The 20,441-nt window shown below is 45.2% G+C and overlaps 3 protein-coding genes across 3 annotated transcripts; 2 read left to right on the forward strand and 1 right to left on the reverse strand.

The window, feature by feature from the left end:
• Positions 1 to 1,142: 1,142 nt before the first annotated feature.
• LOC102713048 (pentatricopeptide repeat-containing protein At1g74900, mitochondrial) lies at positions 1,143 to 2,837 on the reverse strand. The gene has a single exon (XM_040521117.1). It carries the CDS (start codon positions 2,832 to 2,834, stop codon positions 1,350 to 1,352), a length of 1,485 nt encoding a protein of 494 aa, XP_040377051.1. The 5' UTR covers positions 2,835 to 2,837; the 3' UTR covers positions 1,143 to 1,349.
• A 5,724-nt stretch (positions 2,838 to 8,561) lies between these two features.
• Positions 8,562 to 11,956, forward strand: LOC102713327 (rho GTPase-activating protein 5-like). Its single transcript, XM_040521452.1, has 5 exons — positions 8,562 to 9,170; positions 9,909 to 10,029; positions 10,119 to 10,238; positions 10,791 to 11,021; positions 11,112 to 11,956. The coding sequence occupies exons 1-5, from the start codon at positions 8,695 to 8,697 to the stop codon at positions 11,682 to 11,684; spliced, it is 1,521 nt and encodes a 506-aa protein (XP_040377386.1). The 5' UTR covers positions 8,562 to 8,694; the 3' UTR covers positions 11,685 to 11,956.
• A 2,378-nt stretch (positions 11,957 to 14,334) lies between these two features.
• LOC102717321 (transcription repressor OFP8-like) lies at positions 14,335 to 15,249 on the forward strand. The gene has a single exon (XM_040521379.1). It carries the CDS (start codon positions 14,357 to 14,359, stop codon positions 15,104 to 15,106), a length of 750 nt encoding a protein of 249 aa, XP_040377313.1. The 5' UTR covers positions 14,335 to 14,356; the 3' UTR covers positions 15,107 to 15,249.
• Positions 15,250 to 20,441: the final 5,192 nt, after the last annotated feature.

Consider the following 20,441-nt stretch of genomic DNA (forward strand, 5'->3'; position numbering starts at 1 on the left):
ACCAACCAAACGCGTCCTTAGCCTTCTGCTTGGAGCATCAGCGGAAAGACCAAATGGCATCTCCATTACTTTTTTTTTTTTTTTTGCAAAATGGTGAAGTCGGAGCTACAGGCAGGATTATACGTGTAGCCACAAGGCCCACAAAGCCACAATGACATGAGTTTTTTGGACTTGAAATTTGTTGGGTCAGGTTGTGTTCCCTGGTTGGGCTAGTTCTTCGTGTCGAAGTCAAATTCACTTTATAGTTGATACATAAAACCTACTCTGGGAAACATGCGAAGTCCAACATATAGACCAGGTAAGGAACTAACTTATAGATCAATATATTCGTGCTAACACTATGACTCCGTTTAATAATACAAATAACTACTAAGCTACTCTATGTAAATATGAGTTACATCCCATACAGGTTCATGTCTCCTTATATCAAATGAAAATTTGTTGATGTTTGTATATATTAAATAACCAAAATAATTGTGCAACTCTCAACATAATTAAACATACAATTTTTTGTGAGTTTAACAAATGCCATTGTGTCTCCTTATATTACATAAAAAGAAATTTAAGTGAAATATTAATTGATCATTCAATACATCGCAAATATTTATCACATGAACTCTTTTCAATTTGAAAATTATATTACATCGTTTTTAACAAAGAGAAATTACCTAGGATGTTCCGCTTGGGATGTTGTTGACACTGTGACCAGTATCTTTCTGATTTAGCATACCAGTGGTTTCAAGCATTGGACTTCATCTCGTCCACAAGACTGCGACTCTTCTAAGGTTTAGGCATTGGAGCACATGTGTTTTATGTTTTTTCCCCTGCGGGGTAAAAACATATTTGCAAATGTTTGTGTATCTATTGATCTCTTCGAACTGGGTTCCATCAGATGCTGCAAGAATACCATCAAAGAAAGTTGATTACAAATGATACAACCTGACAGTGGCAGCCCCTCTTTAAGATAACAGGTTTGTATCTCAAAACATTCGTGAAGGTTCTCACCATAAGTCATTTGGTTCACCGGTTTGGTACTTATAATTCCAAACTACAAATGCACTCGTGGAGGTAAAGAAAGAACCTGTATTAGCCCCCTTCATGGCTGAAACAAAAGATAAAACCAAGAGCACTAACTGTTATAACAAACCCAATTGAGCAAATTTCATGTACAGGCTGAGAGTACATACCGACAAGCGATAATCAAGTGATATTTGCACATCAGACTCATCATAGGACCACATGTGAGTATTTTTAAAACTGATACAGTGCTCTCAGGGCAAGAACTTGCTTCTGTAACTAAGCCTCAAGATGAACATAATCTCAAATGTTTCGAAAACATCATATGTCAATTACAGTCTTATTTCTCGTTGCAAACGTCTATATTTTTCTTGCATTCTCAAGAGTTTCTGTGAAAGCTCCTGATTCCCTGTCAGCATCAAGCCATTCAACACACGGTTGAACATGAACCTTCTAGGCAGATAACCTCTATCCACCATTTCTTCCACCATCCTCGCGGCCAGTACCATGTCCTCAGCCCTCTTGCGTATAAACATAGCACTTATTATGATATTGTATGTGTCTTGGTTGGGGAGGCACTCCTCTCCTTTACTCATCTTCTCGAACAAATCTAAACACTTCTCCATTTCTCCTTCCTGACATGAATACCTTATAAGAACATTGTATGTCTGAACGACAGGTTCGCAGCCTCCATTCTTCATCCTCTCCAACAGGTTCAAACCTCGGTCAATCTTCCCAGCATGGCAGAGGCCTCGGATCAACACGGTGTATGTAACCACGTTAGGGACATAGCCCTTTACAAGCATGTCATCAAACACCATCACTGCATCCTCCACATTAGCCTTCTTACAGATAACCTGAATAAGTGCATTGTAGGTAGCAACTGATGGCGTGCACCCTTCCTTAGACATTTCATCAAACACTTTGCGAGCTTTCTCCAGCTGCCCGGCAACACCCAACCCATGAACCATGGTAGTGTACGAGACGACGTCAGGCTTGCAGCTCTCGTCTCTACTCCCCCTCTTCTTCATCTGGAGGAAGAAGTCCCATGCGTGCTGTAATTGTCCAGCACGGAAGAAGCCTTTAAGAACGATGTTATAGGTGGTCTTCGTTGGGGCAATGCCGGACTCGACCATCTGCCGCAGCACGTCCAGCGCACGGGAAGTGTCCTTAACGCGGCACCATCCATCGGCGAGCGTGTTGTACGTCACCACGTCGGCGGTGAACCGCTGCTCGAGAGCGCGGACGAGGGAGGCGGCCTTGCCCGCGTGACGCGATTTGGACAGAGCGTCGAGGAGGGAGTTGAACAACGCAAGGTCCTGCGCGACGCGGTGGGAGCGGTGGAGCGAGAGGAAGAGGCGGACGGCGAGGTCGGGCCGGCGCTGCGACACGGCGAGGCGCTCGAAGAGGATGGGGAAGGTGCGCGGGGTGAAGGCGAGGCGGTGGCGCGGGAAGAGGTCGAGGATGGAGTTGGTGAGCTGGCGCGGGCGGCGGAGGCGAGCGGAGAGGTCGAGCGCGAGGTCGAGCGTGGAGGGGGCCACGGCGTGCGCTTGCCCCGGGAGGTGGAGCAGCGAGTGGAAGAACAGGAGCGCGCGCGGCGCGTGATGCCAGAGCAGCTTGAGGACGGAGTCGGCCACGGAGGTCGGGAGCGCCGGCGCGACGGCGAGGAGGGACGCCGAGAGGGAGCGCGTCGAGGCGGGGGTAAGGGCTGACGACGGGTGGTTCAGCACGACGGCGGCGATCTGGCGAGGGCACGGGGGTTGAACCGGGGCACGAGCTGGTGCGGCCGAGGTCGGTGGGCGGGGCAGCGGCGGCATCGGAGAACTCGTGCCGCTCTACGGAGTTGCGAGGAAGAGGGCAAGAGGGGAAGTGGGGAACAAATGTGCAGAGCATTGCCGCCCGCGGGCCTCGCCTGGTGTGGGCCGAATAGTGGGACTACAAGCGCTCGCGCTGCACGGCCCCGATAAGGAAAAGGCCCACTTTAAGCCCCTCAACTATAGGTCAAGTTTTATTTTCCCTCCTCAACCGCAAATCGCAAAATCGGATATAAAAACATCCTTCAACTCCTGAAAAATTTTTTTCGAAAACACAGCAAAAGCCGGTGCAATATATTAAGAAGGAGAAGCACGATATACATTAGGCCAAGGGCCTAGAGAAGCGAGAGAGAGAGAGGAGTAAATCAGAGGACAAGAACCTCTGATTGTGCGCTTTCAGCAGCGCCACCACATTGTTTAATTTGTGATTCTCGCAAGGTGACTAGCTCCACATAAGGCCCAGGTGCTGATTTCGTCCCTGATCCTACTGGCAATCTGATGGACCTGTAGCTCTCACCCCGGAACACCCTTCTGTTCCTTTCCATCCTTAGCTCCCAGGCCACCAAAATTTGTACAGACTGATAGCCTTTTGCTTGATCTTTTGTAGGCTGCAAGGCGCATCTGTCCCACCAGTCTGTGAGATTAACAACAGTTTGAAGGTCATTGGTAATCTGATTATAACCTATTTTTGGTGCTACTGCGATCCAGACCTCCCTTGTTACCTTGCATTCGAAGAAGAGATGCTCGGCCGTTTCTAAGTTATTGTAGCAAAACTGGGAAAAATAATTAAACTCCTGAAATCAGTGCAAATAGATTGCACTGACGCTACGGAGAGGATTTTAGTTGACGTGGTTTTTAGGTGCTTATTGTCGTAGTCTATTTGGCATTGACGTGACGTGTACCGGGTATTTGGTAAAAGTAATAAAAAAATATAAAGTTTACAGTGAGATTTAAGTACTATCACCTCTCTCCCCTCTTTCTTCCTCCGGCAAGGCCAAGCATGCGGAAGACAAAGGGTAAGCTCGCTCAGATGGTGTGCTGGTGCCACGGTGGCCTGTGGCGACATGTGCAGTGCAGCGGTTCATTTTGGGTGTTCACTCCCTCCATGCGAAGAGAACCGCTGAACTCATACAGTCACGAGTTTAGATCTTGTTCGGTACTACACCTACAGCATTGCTATATATGGACCTATAGGTTGTGAGGCTTATATCAGTAAGCATTAATACCGACACGGATCCTATTTACACAGTCAAGGCACTGTAGAAGGAGTGTCGCGCCACATTGGATCGCCACCCCGCGTGCCTACAATGCAGGCAGTCCTTCGTTCAGCTAGCTGACTTTTTTGAAATTTATACGGAAAAAATAAGTATACTCTACACACCTATTAGTACGTATTCCATACTAGTATATCCATGCTTGCTAGTTGTTAGCTAGGAAAAATAGAAATGTAGCAGCAGCTAACTAATGGAGACGAGACATGCATGCACATCGCATTTTGTGGATGACGGAAGGAAGCATCCGACAACACAGTTAGGCAGGGAGGAGGAAATGGGTGATTGTTTAGTTTTTCGTAGGAAAAATTGAATGATATATTTATATAAAAAAAGAGTAATATATGAATTAAATTTTTATATATGTTTTTTAATGATCTAAATAGCATCGATGGAAAATAAACTTTGGTGAAAATCTTAAAATCAATTTTAAATTTAAGACTAAAAAATTAAAAAAAAATTGTAACTTCATAATTATAACAACCGTAAAGATGGGACGAAAAGCATGCGTGCAAGTAGCTCATCTGATTGCTAAAGTTTCACATATGTATAGCAGAGATCGTGGATGAACTACAATGCAATGCAATCGAATGGATCGGAGTTCGCTAATTAATTAATTAATGGTGCCGAGCACGAACGAGGGAGCTAGCTCAGTCGATCGATGGATATGTGATAGAAGGTAGTCGAACAGGCCTTCGTATGAATTTGCACTGGTGGCAGAACACCAGTTCAGCCAACACCGTATTGCTTCTCGTCATCGTCGGCAACGCCTCCTCCTCCGTCACCACCAGCAGCGCACCACAACCTGCAGATGTAGCTCATGTAGGTATCCAGGATTATAGATAGATAGATAGATAGATAGATAGATAGATAGAAATATTGCTAGTGCGCTAATTTGATCGATCTGCAGCTGCGCGCTAGACATTAGCGGCAAAGAGCTAGTCAGCGAGACACGCACGCACTAGAAATTTTTTGTGAATTAATATTATTTTAATAGAAAATCATAAAAGTCGGGTCCATCCGGAAAAATTCACAAATTTAGGGTTCTACCGAACGATGGGCGTGGGCGTTTGACTGGGGCCTATCGAACGGAGAGAGTTCGACAGAGCCCATCACCCGTTCGATTGCTGAGCCAGCTGGACCTGTCGAAGTGATGCAGTTCGAAAGGGGGGCAGTCAGACGTGCCCCCATGTCTAACTTTGGAAGTTAGACGGCCCCCTGTCGAACAGGGGCAGTTCGACATGCCTTTTCCAACTGCAACGTTGGCGATCTAGTTCGATCTCCTCCCCAGTCGACTATTGGTTATTCGTCAGGACCCAAATTTACGATTTTTCACGAATGCCTTCTAATTTTGCGATTTTCCATTATAATAATGTTAATTCTCAAAAAAAAATTCCACACACTACGGCCCAACTACAAAGTTCTTATTTGAGAAAACATACTTTTAGTCTGGGTTCCAGGGAGAGGTCCAGTAACTTCTCACCCACCGTGGAAAACGAATTAATAAATTAACGTGTGATTAATTAAATTAATGTTATATTCAAAAAATTAATTAAATTAACTTAAAAATAAAAATATATGAATATAACTTTCCAAAACATTTTTAAAAAAATCTTGTTTTGCTGTTTGTTTGGAAAGTGTACGCGCGGAAAATAAGAGAGTACAAATTAGGAAAAAGAGAGAAAAGAGCACATACTTAGACACATTGAATAAATAATTTGCTACAATAACTCAGTGGAGTTAAAAAAAAAAAGGCATATGCGCCATTGTGACTTATGAGTTGTGAGCTAAGCAATGAGAAAATGCTGGATGACCCTTTTCTCTCTTATTGATCCAGTACTGTCTTTTTGCATCCATGCTCCCAGAACGATTTTTGAATCAAACATGATCCAGCATGCACTAACCAACCAGGTCTGGATATGGTACTCATCATGTCTACAGGTTTCAGAATAAAGTCTTTGACCAAAGTGAACTGTTCATTATCCTATCAAGAGGCCCCCTCAGGCCACAAGGCATGAAAAAGAACAGCAAGGGTGACCCATGGATAGGACAGAAAAAAATTGTCTGGATCTGATGCCAGGACATTACCATGTTTCGTGTTATCTATTTTATATTATAAGATGTTTGAATCGTAGATAGATTTATATAGTCCCTATGTTTTGGCTTATGCTTATACTTATAAGTATTTAAATTTTAACCTTAAATTTAGAGTTGATTTTAGTTTTTCGTCGTAGTTTATGTTTCAACTTTGACTTATAAATCCTCGGAACACATATATATAGGTTTTATTAATAAATTATTTTTTATTTACAAATATATTATTTTTTTCTCAAACACCAAAAGATAACCCCTAATAGATATCAGTGAATCTGAACTTATAGATAAAAGTCAACTCAAGTTATAATATGTAACGAAGGAAGCAGCATGCTTTGGCCTTGTTCGCAAATGCCACTGAAACTGGCTAATCCGTGCGCGTAAACAGGAAAAATCATTAGCGTATCATTAACTAAATATTAGTTATTGTAAACTTAAAAATAGATTAATACGATTTTTAGACAACTTTTATATAATTTATTTTATAAAAAATATATTTAATAGTTTAGAAAGTGCGCGTAAAAAAATTAATCAGCACATGTGTTTTTGAACACGCCCTTTATACCAGGTAGCACATCCTCGCGGGTGGTCATGTCCTCACGTACACCAATTGATAACCAATAATTTCATGGGCGTAGCATAAGAGTTTTTTTTATCATTCTTAAAAAAGTACCTAAGGTATCATCTTTTTTTTATGTAAAATGTATAGTATCTTAAGGTATATTGTACCTCAAGGTACTAAAAATTTGTACTAAAATTTAAGATACTTTTTTAGAATGATTAAAAAGCCCGTAGCATAGATGGGTGAGCCAGTACAAGCATGTGGGTGACGAGAGGTACATATGGTGTAAAAGATTAGACGAATGGAAAACCTATAGCAGAATTGTAGTAGTACTTGCTAACCCTCCTCTCGTACACAGTTCATCTTTTAGTTCGGGCAGAGAAAGAGCTACAGGTTGAATGCCCGTACCTGATTACTAGTAGTAAGGAACTGGGAATAAACAGAGGAGAGCAATTTGCTTGCATGATCAAGAAAGAAACAGGCCAGGGACTGGAAGCTGGCTGCTGATTTTAAGAGATTACTGGCTTCACGGCACTGTAAGTTCTCATGATCACAATCCACCATATCCATTTTTATCAGTTTCGAGGAATTTTCTGGAGCTCATTTGAATTGTTGTTGGTTTCAGAGAGTTTCAGTAAGCACGTGTCAAGTAAAGGCAGATTTGCAGATTTCACCCATCTCTCTCTTAGACTTATAAACTAAAATTTAAATTTTTAATCTTAAATTTAGAGTTGATTTTAAAATTTTTTATCAAAATTTATTTTTTTAATCTTAATTTTTAGATCGTTAAGGATACGTATATAAAATTTTAATTTGTAAATTAATTTTCGTTTATAAATACATTATTTGGCTTGTTTCAATGAAACAGCTAACAAACACACCGCATCAAAATTGGTGAAGGGTTTGAGTATGAGCTCAAGACAGCTTTACGCGAGCGTACGTACAGGTACAATGGCAAAATGCACACGCTTAAGTCAAAGTAAGGTGTTGTCCCTTTGGCGTCTACGAACCAACGGATTTAAGAGCCGGTTAACTGGTACACTTTTAGTTGTTTATCACGGCACCAAGAATCGGCCGGAAGTTCAATCACGGCACCAACAATCAACGTGTATTGACTCGCAAGAACAAGAAAACAAAAAGGATCATCCTGTCCTTCAGGGATGTGCAGTGTTCATCACGAAATTCAGACCAGCATATCATCCGATCGGTTGACAAACTATACAGGTTTTACAACCAACCGCAAGCCGTGCAATTATTGTGCCCCGATGGTACGAACATTACGGAACGTATCGACACCTGCCATGGCTGTAACAATTGCACACTTTCATGCTCCAATCAGAATAGGAAAAAAAAAATACTTCTACTCACTTTCTTCCGCATTCACCACTATAAGTTATTTCAGCTTCTAAACGCGGTCGCTGTTGAACGCTATAGCGTGGGTTCGATTCCTGAACCTGTTGCATTCCGTTTAGATTAAATGAAGGGTTAAAAATACTTGACTCCTCCTTCCTTCTTCCTTAATTCCATTGTCATAATTCTATTGGATGGCTAGTTCCTCATCCCAACTTCAAAACAATGGTTCTGGTATTATAATTTCTCTCTCTCTTTCATAATGAATCAAGTAGGAGTAGCTACGATTTGTCCACTAGGCCAGACCCAGACAAGAGGGCCCCAAAAATAATCAATCAAGCTCGCAGGCAGACGGGGGATTAAACGTGGGCTTGTTCAATAGAGCGAGACAGACAGCGAGGTTTAAAGAGGCAGTTAAGCGAACCAGCGAAAGCTTAAGTCATCCATCTCATCCATCTCCTTCGCAACGCAAACCCACTTCTCTCCCACCACCGAAGACCGCCGCCTATTCGTTCCTTTTCCAGTCGCCTCCCCTTCTCCGGTCTTTTGCTTCTCGCGAGGAGTTTTGGATAGCGTGCCTGCCTCCATGGCGCCGTCCCAGATCCGCTTCGGCCACCAGATCCCCTTCCCCAGCCCCGACACCGACGACGAGGAAGAGGAGGACGACGAGGACGATGAAGTGGAGGAGGAGGAGGACGAGGACGAGGACGAGGAGGAGGAGTACGAAGAGGAGGCGGAGGGCGAGGTGCCGGTTTCGTCGCCGCTGATGCTGCCGGCGGCGAGGGGGGGAGGAGGAGGAGGAGGAGGAGGAGGGGTGTCCGTGGTGGAGACGGTGGCGGCGGCGCTGCGGAGGTCGCTGCTGCTGTGCAGCAGCGTGCGCGCCGCGGAGGACGAAGGGTCCACCGCGGCGGCGGCGGCTTCTGCTGCTGCTATGGGGATGCAGATTGGCCGTCCCACCGACGTGCGCCACGTCTCGCACGTCACCTTCGACCGCTTCGTGGGGTTCCTCGGCCTCCCCGCCGACCTCGAGCCCGACGTGCCCCGCCCCGCGCCTAGCGCCAGGTCAGTACCACTGCCGCGCCATTGTCTTGCTTCGCCTTCTACATGCTCCGTGGATTTGCAATGTGACTCTGTTAGTTGGGATTCCGCTCCGGAGATTAGTGCTACTACCAGGACTCGTGCCCTGCAGTTCGTTTCGGAATTACTTGTAGCATGATGTCCATTTAAATTTGGTGCTGCCACGTAATGACTAAGCAAAAATGCTTAAATGCGTCACCGAATAGTTGCCAGGCGTCAGGCGAGCCTCTAGATTTGGTCAGCCACGGCCATGAACCAATAGGACTGTTACTTCTTCAAACTCGTTGCCGGAAGCCCAGAACTGATGCTATTTCCAAGGATGGCATTGCCAAGTTCAACTACTGGGGAATCTTCTGAAGCACATTCCTTTTATGGAGATGGACCTGTTTGTCCCTATCAGGCATTGGGATGTCGTGAGTCGTGATATTCTTTAAAGAAAAAAAAAAGGTTTTCTAGTCATTTCCAAATAGGCTAGGACATTTTGAATGTTTCATCTTTTGCAGTTAACTGTTACCCCTCACTGATTCTCGTCCTGATATTGTTGTATGTATGATGCGTAGCCTTTCAATTGTAATGGGGAATTCTGGATTATTTGTGTTTCTTAAGTTCAATTGTCATTAATTCTTTTTCTTGAAGAACTTTGCTGCCTGCCTTTTTTAGTGAATTCCTTACAAATCTAGCAGACCCTAAATTAGTTTATGTTTAATCTATTTCCTTGCTCAGTGTGAGCGTATTTGGGGTTTCACCAACGTCCATGCAATGCTCATACGATAGCAGAGGAAACAGTGTGCCAACAATACTATTAACCATGCAGAGGAAGTTATATCAACTTGGGGGGCTTCAGGTAAGACCAAGATATTTGGAACGCTGGTACTTTACACTACTCAACAAAAATGGGAAGAAGTACTGAAATTTTGCTGCTTGTTTTCCCAGGCTGAAGGAATCTTCAGAATAAATGCAGACAATAGTCAGGAACTACATGTCAGGGAGCAACTAAACATGGGTGTTGTTCCAGATGGTGTTGACATGCACTGTCTGACGGGCCTAATAAAGGTGCGGTGGGACTTAATTTTTTTGCTTTTACCTAGCCTTTTTTTTTGCTTTAGGCTTGTAATGCATGAAACAATCTGAGTTTATGGAAATTGAACATGTGCAAAGGCCTTCAAGGGCCCCATCAGATGGCCAAATGCTGAAAATACTCCAAACGCTGTATTAGCAGAAAATAATAATTTGTAGTTAAAGCTTTTGTATTTGTGTTCTTAGCAACTTAAACATCAATGCTGAAAGAAACTACAACGAAAAAAACTAAAAAACAATTCCAAAATTGGGTTTAAAAATTCAAATTTTGGCTGCGGCATATGCGTTTTAGGCCAAAAGTTGGGGCCTCAAATATGACAATGCAGACATGGATTATGAATGAATACAAAGCCTTCAGATATAAGATTTCAGACTATAGTTAATATATATAGTACATGGCATAAATTGATTAAATTATATTCTGATGAAGTCCACAAATAAATGAGTTTTTGGATTGTTACTTTTTATCTGTTTGTTCTCTTGTACTGCTCTACGTAATTCCGTGATCAACGTGGTTGCTGATTGTAGGCATGGTTTCGTGAACTTCCAAGTGGAGTATTGGATTCATTGACTCCAGAACAAGTGATGCACTGCAATACGGAAGAGGAATGTGCTCTCCTTGCGAGTACACTACCTCCAGTGGAAGCAGCACTACTTGATTGGGCCATCAATCTTATGGCAGATGTTGTGGAACATGAAAACTACAACAAAATGAACGCTCGCAACATTGCTATGGTTTTTGCACCAAACATGACTCAGGTATTCTTAAAATCTATTTGTTTTTCTCTTGCTATCTACAGAATTTGCTAATTCACAGACTAATCAGGTAAGATACCATCTCTCTTTTAGATGGCCGATCCCTTGACTGCTTTGATACATGCAGTTCAAGTGATGAATTTTCTCAAAACACTTATCTTGAAGACTGTGAAGGGCCGGGAAGAAACAGCTACGCCAGCAAGTGCATTCCCATCAAGCTCTGGTTCTCCAAGTGACAAAGACGAATCTCAGCCATTAGAGCATTTGGACCGGCCCACAGTTTGTTCAAGTCAGCAAAATAATGATTGTCCTATGATTAGTGGAGCTACTCTTGATCACTTCCTCTTTAAAGCAGAAGCATTGCATCATAACGATGCGCAAGGTAGTGCTGGACGACCTAAGAAACGCGACAATAAGGACCATGGACTACCTAAGAAACGCGACAATAAGGACCATGACAACGGCAGCAGAGAATTTTCTCCTGTAGATAGTGATTCAAGCAGCGAAACCAACAGTTCTACAAGCAAATTCAGTAACGACAACGTGGAAGGTTTATTTGACAGATTTAAATTCCGGAAAGGAGTAGGGAGGCTGTGCAGACACCCTGTTTTCCAGTTGAGTAGGTCCATGAAGAAGTCAGGTGAAGCGGGACAAGCCTGTGTATGATACGTTAGAGTGTGTAGCGGATAGTTGCTATTGTTTTTGCAGGTGTGTTTACTCAGCATTTCATCAACCATTGCCCTAGATTGCGGGAGTAGAAGCTGTCAGCCAATTTGATATTAGTACTGAACTACTGATGTCGAGTTCCTACCTGTATATTTCAAATATTCATTTCTGACCATTTTGTACGTTGCCATCGTTACATTCGGTTTTTACTTGTTATTACTGACAGAAGCAAGAGTAAAACCTTCAGTCTTTCAGGTTCTCTCCCTCACTCCGTTGGACTGCGCGGAGGATGCGTTTAATGTTACGGGCCGTCGGGCCGAGAGAGAGAGAAGAGATACGGCTCCAAACTTTAATTGGGCCATGGATCTGGATCGCCACATCGGTGGCGATGTGAACAAACCTACGAAAAGGAAAAGGTCCATTGACCACCCTCGACAATGACCTGAGGATGCATGTACATTTTCCTGTCGAAAATGAAATGCAGTTTGAGGACGAGATACTCGTACGAACCAGTACCCTTTTTTGCTTCAGTCTAGGGCATGATTGCCTTGAGACGGATAGCTCTTGATTCTTGAAATTCTTTTTCTTTCCCTTCCAATTCTAGGGATGAACTGCTTCAATCAACCAACAGCCAACTGGGCCACCAAGAATCTTACCAGCAGTTTTAGAACGATCTAGCTGATATGACTTGGAAGCTTCCTGCTACATAAATGCACAACATAGGTGCGTATCTTCTTCAATCTTCGCTACTGAAAAATACATGTGAAGATCCTTTGTCCCAACCACTCGAGCACCCCACCCCACGTTGAAGCTGTTGGTTCTAGTCCTTTGCTGTTTTTGGATTGAATCAACTATCCTTTTTTATAGTTTTCAGTCACCATAAATTTTAACCATAGGTATGGTTACATCAAATTTCATGCAACATCTTTCTCTATCCCATCATCTCTTCTCTCTTCCTCGCACATATATGCATGTTTTGACGGCTTGGACTATGTCATCGCCACCTCCCCTTCCATATGCACCACTCCTCGGCTTGCTGGTGTCAAAAGCCATCAACAGTGTCGATGAACCCCGCGTGATTAGTGTCCTTCCTCCCTTGCCCATACACCTCTCTTTCTCTCTAAGCCGGCGGCGTCGTGACTTCCCACGCAACAACCTCCTAACCCTACACCCTTCCTCATCTCCTTTGCCAACCCTACACATCGTCGGCTTTTAATCCTTGTCACGCTAATGATATTGTCACCACTACACAAGGTCATTCCTCTAAACCCAGGTTAACCCTCTTCACTCTCCCCTAGCCACCTTCCACCTCGACCTCCACCCTAAAATTTAAAGTATAGATTTCTTTAATGGAGCTTTGACATTATTGTTCTTGTCCTGAATAGTATTTGTCATCGAAGAGTTCCTTTCCTAGGCTAAAGGCAGGGATGTTAATAGGCCAGGCTCATGACTCCTTTTCACAACCCTAAATTCTTAAAAAAAACTCAAAAATCTATAAAATTTCACTTTACTTCATTCTAAACTTAACCTTGAATTTTGTAGACAAAAGAGTTGAACCCATTACCACCCATAGCTGAAGGTGATTAAAATTTCAACCATTTTTTTCTCAAAAATAAACACTGCAGTGTACGTGCCCGTGGGGTGGTTGTCCCGGTGGAGTTAGGCTCTCATGATCAGCACTGTCATTCAGAGGCACATCCGAGTTGTCTCGGCCCCGTACAATTATCCACACGCCCCATGGGCGCCACCATGCGATCCTAACGTTGTCATTCCTATGCAGCTCCGTACCATTATGCATATACTACTTTCTCAATATTTTGATGCCGAACTCAAAAAAGGTGCTCCATCTACTCTACGAATTCGTGCAAAACAGAACAGAACAGAATTTACAGGTCAAACCATGGCTGTTTGTAGGCTTGAAAGTACGCCTCATTTCGCGTCGCGCCGTCCATAACTTCTCGGACAACCTGCTATACAAACTTCCAAAAATAACGGCAGAATTCCAGCAGGATGCACGGCGATTAACAGCCTAGCAGAAAATGTGCGTCAGGAAATCACCCTGCCGTGCACGGCAAACGCCAAACGGAGTTCATCAGCAGTAGCCCGGGCTGACAGACTACACGCCAAACGGTATTCCCCCCGAGATTGCAGTTGCAAGGAGCCTGGGACCAATGGACCATCGTCGGCCATCGCAAGAAGTTAATGGTACACACTGTACCATCTAAAAACGCAGTTAATTGCACACACTGTACTACCCACTACAGCATTTGGCAGAGGCGCAGAGGGGACAACACATTATACTAGCACAACTATGCAGCTTTGCAACGAAAGAAAAGTCTTATGCATGCGACAGCCTGTTTTGACTGCCTTTTTGTTTTCTCTTGGGAGGAATCATTTGACGGCTCGGGTTGTTGTTCTGTGCAACGAGACAATCTGGCTTTGATCCTTTTCGCCCCAGGATATTAACCGTGTGCAGAGGAAAAACAATAAGAATACGTGAATTTTAGTGGACGTGTGCAAGTTGGATGACGACGCACTTGCGGTGCACGCTTGCCATGACAATGCTACCTCCGTTGCTTTATAAAGTCCCAAGCGAGGCAACGAGAGAATCCAGAAGTCTCCTCTGAGCTTACAACCCAAGCTGAGTGAGTGACGAGAGCACACAGGGCAGCATGATGGGTCCTGGCGTTTCGGCCAAGAAGCGGCACGGCGGCGCGGGGTTCACGCTCGGCTGCGGCTGCAAGGACGCGAAGAGCGTGTCCGTCTCGACGTCGGCCACGGGGACACCGTCGACGATGGCGACTCGGCGCAGGAGCGCCGGGACGAACCCGTCGGGGTCGACGACGACGACGGACACTCTTACCATGACGTCTGCGTCGTCGTCGTTCCTCTGGGAGCACTCCGTGGTGGAGTTCGACCACGACGACGGCGACTGCGGGCCGGAGAGCTTCTCCGGCCTGCTGCGCGAGCTCAACCAGCTGGAGCAGAGCGTCGCGTCGTGGGGGCGGAAGAGCCACCACCATGACGTCAAGAAACACTCGCCACCGCCGCCACCGGAGGACAGGAAGAAGGTGAAGAACTGCGAGGCCACGGACAAACTAGGAGACTGCGGCGGCGACGGCGTCGGGTCGGGGCTCGACGGCAGCGTGGCGGTGGTGAAGCAGTCCGACGACCCGCTCGGCGACTTCCGGCAGTCGATGCTGCAGATGATCGTGGAGAACGGGATCGTCGCCGGGGAGGACCTGCGCGAGATGCTCCGCCGCTTCCTCGCCCTCAACGCGCCGCACCACCACGACGTCATCCTCCGCGCCTTCGCCGAGATCTGGGACGGCGTGTTCGCGGCTGCCTCAGGCCTTGAGCCGGTGGCGGCAAGGACGCCTCCGCGCCACCGCCGCCCGACACCACCGGCGTGGCGCGTGTAATCGTCGTGAACGTACAAACGTGTTCGATCGTGCACGTACGCTCGCACGTTGTAATCACCCGCGAAGTGCGCGCGTTGCTCCATACACACAGATGCTAGTGTACCGCTTGTGATTTACTAGCTACCGGTTGGATATTAGCGCGGCGATACGGGCGCCGTCTCAGTGCTTTCCTTTCCTGCGTCCGGTCCTTCGTCATTCGCCCGCGCACCGACGTGGTGAACACTGAACAGATCGTGTGTTGCACACCGACTGGTACAATACAAATCATCAGGAAAGCGGAAGAGAGAAGGGACGGGGAGTCACGGAGACACGGACGATACGAGCGCGAGTTGGAGGGGCCCGACGCGCACATGGGTGGAACGGCGGTAGGTGGTTGGCGCGCGCAGGCGGCAACGAAGCGAGCGTGCCCTCGACGTCGTCGTGCAGAGGGTTGTCATTCCGCGTCCTGCGCTGCGTCCATATGATGTCCCTTTCCGGCAACACATGCAGTTTCCTGGTTCGCCGTCCCTCCTCTGACCCGGGCGGTGGCTGCTTAATTGGCGGTGGCACACTCCTAAACCAAAAATTAACCAGAATCTGTAGACGTTGCATGCAGCTATATGCACTGGTTACGTGTGCCGCGCTTCGGAAATGCTTATCGCTGTCGAAATAGGCAGTGTGGTGAAACGATCGTCACCAACTGAAATGAATCACGTGAGCGGAGAGCTGCAGCTCCGTCTTTTTTATTTTACTTTTGTTTATGAGTCAAAATTTAAAATTTTAATCTCATCTTTTTTATTTCGCTGAAACATATATAAACACGATATTTATAGATTATTTTTTATTTATAAATGCGATGTTCAGACTATCACTCCATGATCTTCCCCTGATGATCGACTACATGCATGATGCATCATATCATCACGTGCCATACCATGATGTATGATGCACTGCATAGAGACACTGAAAAATAACAAATGATAGAACACGACGTCTCAAAACAGAAGGAAGAACAAAATCCTGACACAATATAATGCACCTGAAACTGAACACCCAGCAAGGAATCCGGGAACGATACCAGGCACGGGCAGGCATCCCATGCCACGCCATGCCGGCCGGTGCACCTAAAATCCCTTCCCGAGACAAGGCCACGGGCTCCCGCCCTTAGTTTGTTGCTCCGTATGGAGGCGAGGCAATCGGCACGGTCGCGAAGGGAACAAAATTAGTCCAAGCTGGCCTCCTGCGTACGCCCGGGTGTCAGCGCTGCTCCTAAGTCACAGCCTGACAGTGAGCTAGCGGAGCATGGAAACGTAGAAGACAAGCTGAAGACTAGAAGGAGGAGTCGCAGACTTAACTCCAAGGATGTTGGGACACAATAGGCCGTGTAATAGGATAGGCTGTCAATTAGCTGCCGAGAGGGAGAGGAGTATTAATACTGTAGTTTGTACGACATTGAACTTGGCTTGTGAATCATTTGAATCAGACGGCGGCGGCTGCAGCGGATTCGGTTGAATCGCCGACGAGTTACCATTTTCGTTGTTCGCAAGTTCTAGAGTTAGGATCCTCACAACATGGTATCAGAGCTGTGTTACTTCAGGATAAACACCCTATGGCTTATGTCAGTAAGTCGTTGGGGCCTCGAACTCGTGGTCTTTGCACATATGAAAAAGAATGTTTAGCTATTTTGTTGGCATTACAGCAATGGCGGTCTTATTTGCAATACAAGGAATTTATCATTCTTACTGATCACAAGAGTTTGATGAATTTCACGGATCAACGTCTTCATACTCTTTGGCAACAGTGTGCTTATACTAAGGCTGCTGATGCTTTATCATGTTGTGATCATAGTCCTTCGGTGGAATTTAATGATGTTTCTGTTTGCACTCCAGAGTGGCTGCAAGAGGTTGTGCAAGGGTATTCGACCGATTCACAAGCTACTCAGTTATTGACAACTCTATCTCTAAATGATCAAGCGTATCCTCGTTTCACTTTGAATGATGGTATCTTGCGGTACAAGGGTCGAATTTAGCTCGGTACTAATACGTCCTTGCAGACTCGTGTCATTTCAGCCCTACATGATAGTCCTGTGGGAGGTCATTCTGGTTTTCCAGTGACCTATCGTAAGGTTAAGTCTTTGTTTGTCTGGCCTCGTATTAAGCAGCAGGTGAAATCTTATGTGAAAAACTGCTCTACCTGTCAGCAGGCAAAGCCGGACAGGGTCAAATACCCAGGTCTCTTGCAACCTTTACATGTTTCTTTTGGTGCTTGGCAAACTGTCTCTATGGATTTTATTGAAGGGCTACCGACTTCTCGTCATTTTAACTGTATTTTGGTGGTGGTGGACAAATTTTCGAAGTATGCGCATTTTTTGCCATTGTGTCATCCCTTTTCAGTTTCTGATGTGGCTCAGTTGTACATGGAAGGGGTGTTCAAGCTCCATGACCTTCCTTTGGCTATCGTTTCTGATTGGGATAAAATATTTACTAGTAAACTTTGGCAGCAACTTTTTGCTAAGGCTGTTACTTCTCTGAATCTGAGTTCTGCCTATCGCCCTCAGTCGGATGGACAGACTGAGCGTGTCAATCAATGTGTGAAAACATATTTGCACTGTTTCATCCATGCTTGTCAGTCCAAATAGAGTCAGTGGGTGCGTTTGGCAGAATATTGGTATAATACCAGTTATCATACTGCCTTGAGCAAGGCTCCTTTTGAGGAGTTATATGGGCATTCTTCAACCAATCTGGGTATATCTATTGATTCCTGTGAATTGCCAGATCTGCGACAGTGGTTGGACGAACGTGCTTTGATGGTTAAATTGTTGCAGCATCATCTTCATCATGCCCAGCAAATCATGAAGCTTCAAGCTGACAAGCGCCATAGTTTCCACGAATTTCAAGTTGGTGATTTTGTTTACTTGAAGCTTCAGCCGTACGTGCAGTCTTCGGTGGCCCATCGTGCTAATCACAAGCTTTCTTTCAAGTATTTTGGTCCTTTTGAAATTGTGCAGCGCGTGGGTTCCGTGACTTATCGTTTGGCTCTTCCTGCATCCAGTTCTATTCATCCGGTGTTTCATGTTTCCCAGCTCAAGGCGGCTCATGGGTTTTAACATCAGGCTTTTGTCCAACTTCCTTCGGCTATGGAGCAGAAACAAGTGCCTGTTGTGGTACTGGATTCACGAGTGGCTAGGGTGGGTAATGCAGTGGTGTCTCAAGTCTTGATTCAGTGGTCTCCTGGTTCTGGGAAAGAAGCTACTTGGGAGAATTTGGATGAACTTCGTTCTCGCTTTTCACATGCGCTGGCTTGGGGTCAAGCCATTCTTCAAGGGAGGGGGATTGTCAGCGCTGCTTCTAAGTCACAACCTGACAGTGAAATAGTGGAGCATGGAAACGTGAAAGACAAGCTGAAGACTGGAAGGAGGAGTCGCAGACTTAACTCCAAGTATGTTCGGCCACAATGGACCGTGTAATAGGACATGCTATCAATTAGCTGCCGAGAGGGGGATGAGTATTAATATTGTAGTTTGTACGACATTGAACTTGGCTTGTGAATCATTTGAACCAGACGGCGGCGGAGGCGACGGATTCGGTTGAATCGCTGATGAGTTACTATTTTCATTGTTCGCAAGTTCTAGAGTTAGGATCCTCGCAACGGGGCCATGGGAATGAGACAGCTCGCGCAGGCGGCCGCCCGGGGACGCACGCACGCTATCATTATAAGCTGGTCTCCAAAGAAATGCCCTCCTCTTCAGAGCGAGCGAGCAAGACGCTGGCTGGTGACTGAGTGAGGCCAGCGATTGGGAATCTGGTTCTCTCTCGCGGATCATTATAATCAGGCGACGACGGCTAGCTTCGCTGAGGTATAGTAACAGAGAATATCTCTGCGTGTGTGTGTGGCATGGATCGAGTACGCCATGGACCATGTTCTTGGCCTGTGCACCCTGCCACCGGCAGTGTTTCGAATTAACGTACACAAGTTGAGCTGGCAACTTGGACGCTGGGGATCGAGCGTGGCCGAGATGCAGATGCAGCAGCTCGGTCGACGATCACCATGCATCAACGTGCAGTGTCCTGTTTCTTCTGTCGACACACGTTTAGCAAACTGTATTTCAATACCTTTATCATGACATAGCTAGCGGCTAGCGTCTAGCGTCGTCCTTCGACAATGGACTTATGGGCACCAGTTTTGTCAGGATTAACAGGAGTGACGTCAACTGTACGCTACAGTGTCTCTTGATGAATACAGCTAGCTTTGTCACGACTTGCTGACAACTAAATTAACCCGGCAGCATCCTGATCGATGTTAGTGGATCTGCAGATCTATGTCGTCCGTAGTACTCCTTTGATCAGGACGGTAGAAAAGACGACCAGGGGCATCACTGTACCAATAGGTACCGACAGCAGCAAAGACCAAAGAGGGCAACTGAACGCACGAGTAGTTTATGCGGCTGTCTCCTTGAACCACCAACTTTCAGAGGTGAACTCTGAAGAATAGCCGGTGGCTGAACCTACCTACCCACTCAAATATCACTGTGACAGAAGGCAGGATGAATCTGACCGACCTGGTAACGCTTGCACGGTGGACGGAGGTTGCCTGTTTTTCAGTTTGCAGTCGTTAAACAGCTGACAGCAGTACATCTACTGGCTGTAGAAGATGGCTAACCAACCGTACTCTGGTGCTTCTTGTTCTTGCACTTGCATGGCACGCACAAGTCTGTATATAGTATCAACTTTAGTGCTCGTTCCATATCGTTGCATTGTAGACTTGTAGTAGGGGCCAGATTGACACAGATACGGGACAGAGAATTACTAGATCCGTCATGAAAAGATTTCATTTTTAGTTTCTCTTGTTTTTTCCCCAAAGATTTCTTTAATAATTATTATATTAGAGTTTGGTAAAATAGGAGATAAAAGTATTGAGATTTAAAAGAAAGTAAGGAATACATTGGAGTTTAAAAAATGGAAAAACGTTTTAGTCTTTATAACTTATTACATGTATACGTGAATTAAGGTCATATTTGATTTAGCTTGGAATTATTATAATCTGGCTTATTAGGAGTAATCTAAAGCAAACATATAGATTATTGTTACAAATTATTATAATATAGAGTCCATATTATATAAGTTCTTTCATGTGATTTTTTTCAGATTATTGCATGGTTAAAGACTCATTATTCTTGGATACTTTAAAATAATTACTCATATTTATCATTTCTTTCTACTTTAATTTATAATCCTCCAGCTTACAGTAATCTAACTCAATAATTCCAATTATAATAATTGCTAGCTGAAATAAGGCCTTAGGCTAAAAATAAAGTCAGGCGTCTGGGCGGACATATGTCATTCGGCTGTAGAGTGTC

The sequence above is a fragment of the Oryza brachyantha genome, chromosome 2 (genome assembly GCF_000231095.2).
Source record: "Oryza brachyantha chromosome 2, ObraRS2, whole genome shotgun sequence".
Lineage (NCBI taxonomy): Eukaryota > Viridiplantae > Streptophyta > Magnoliopsida > Poales > Poaceae > Oryza > Oryza brachyantha.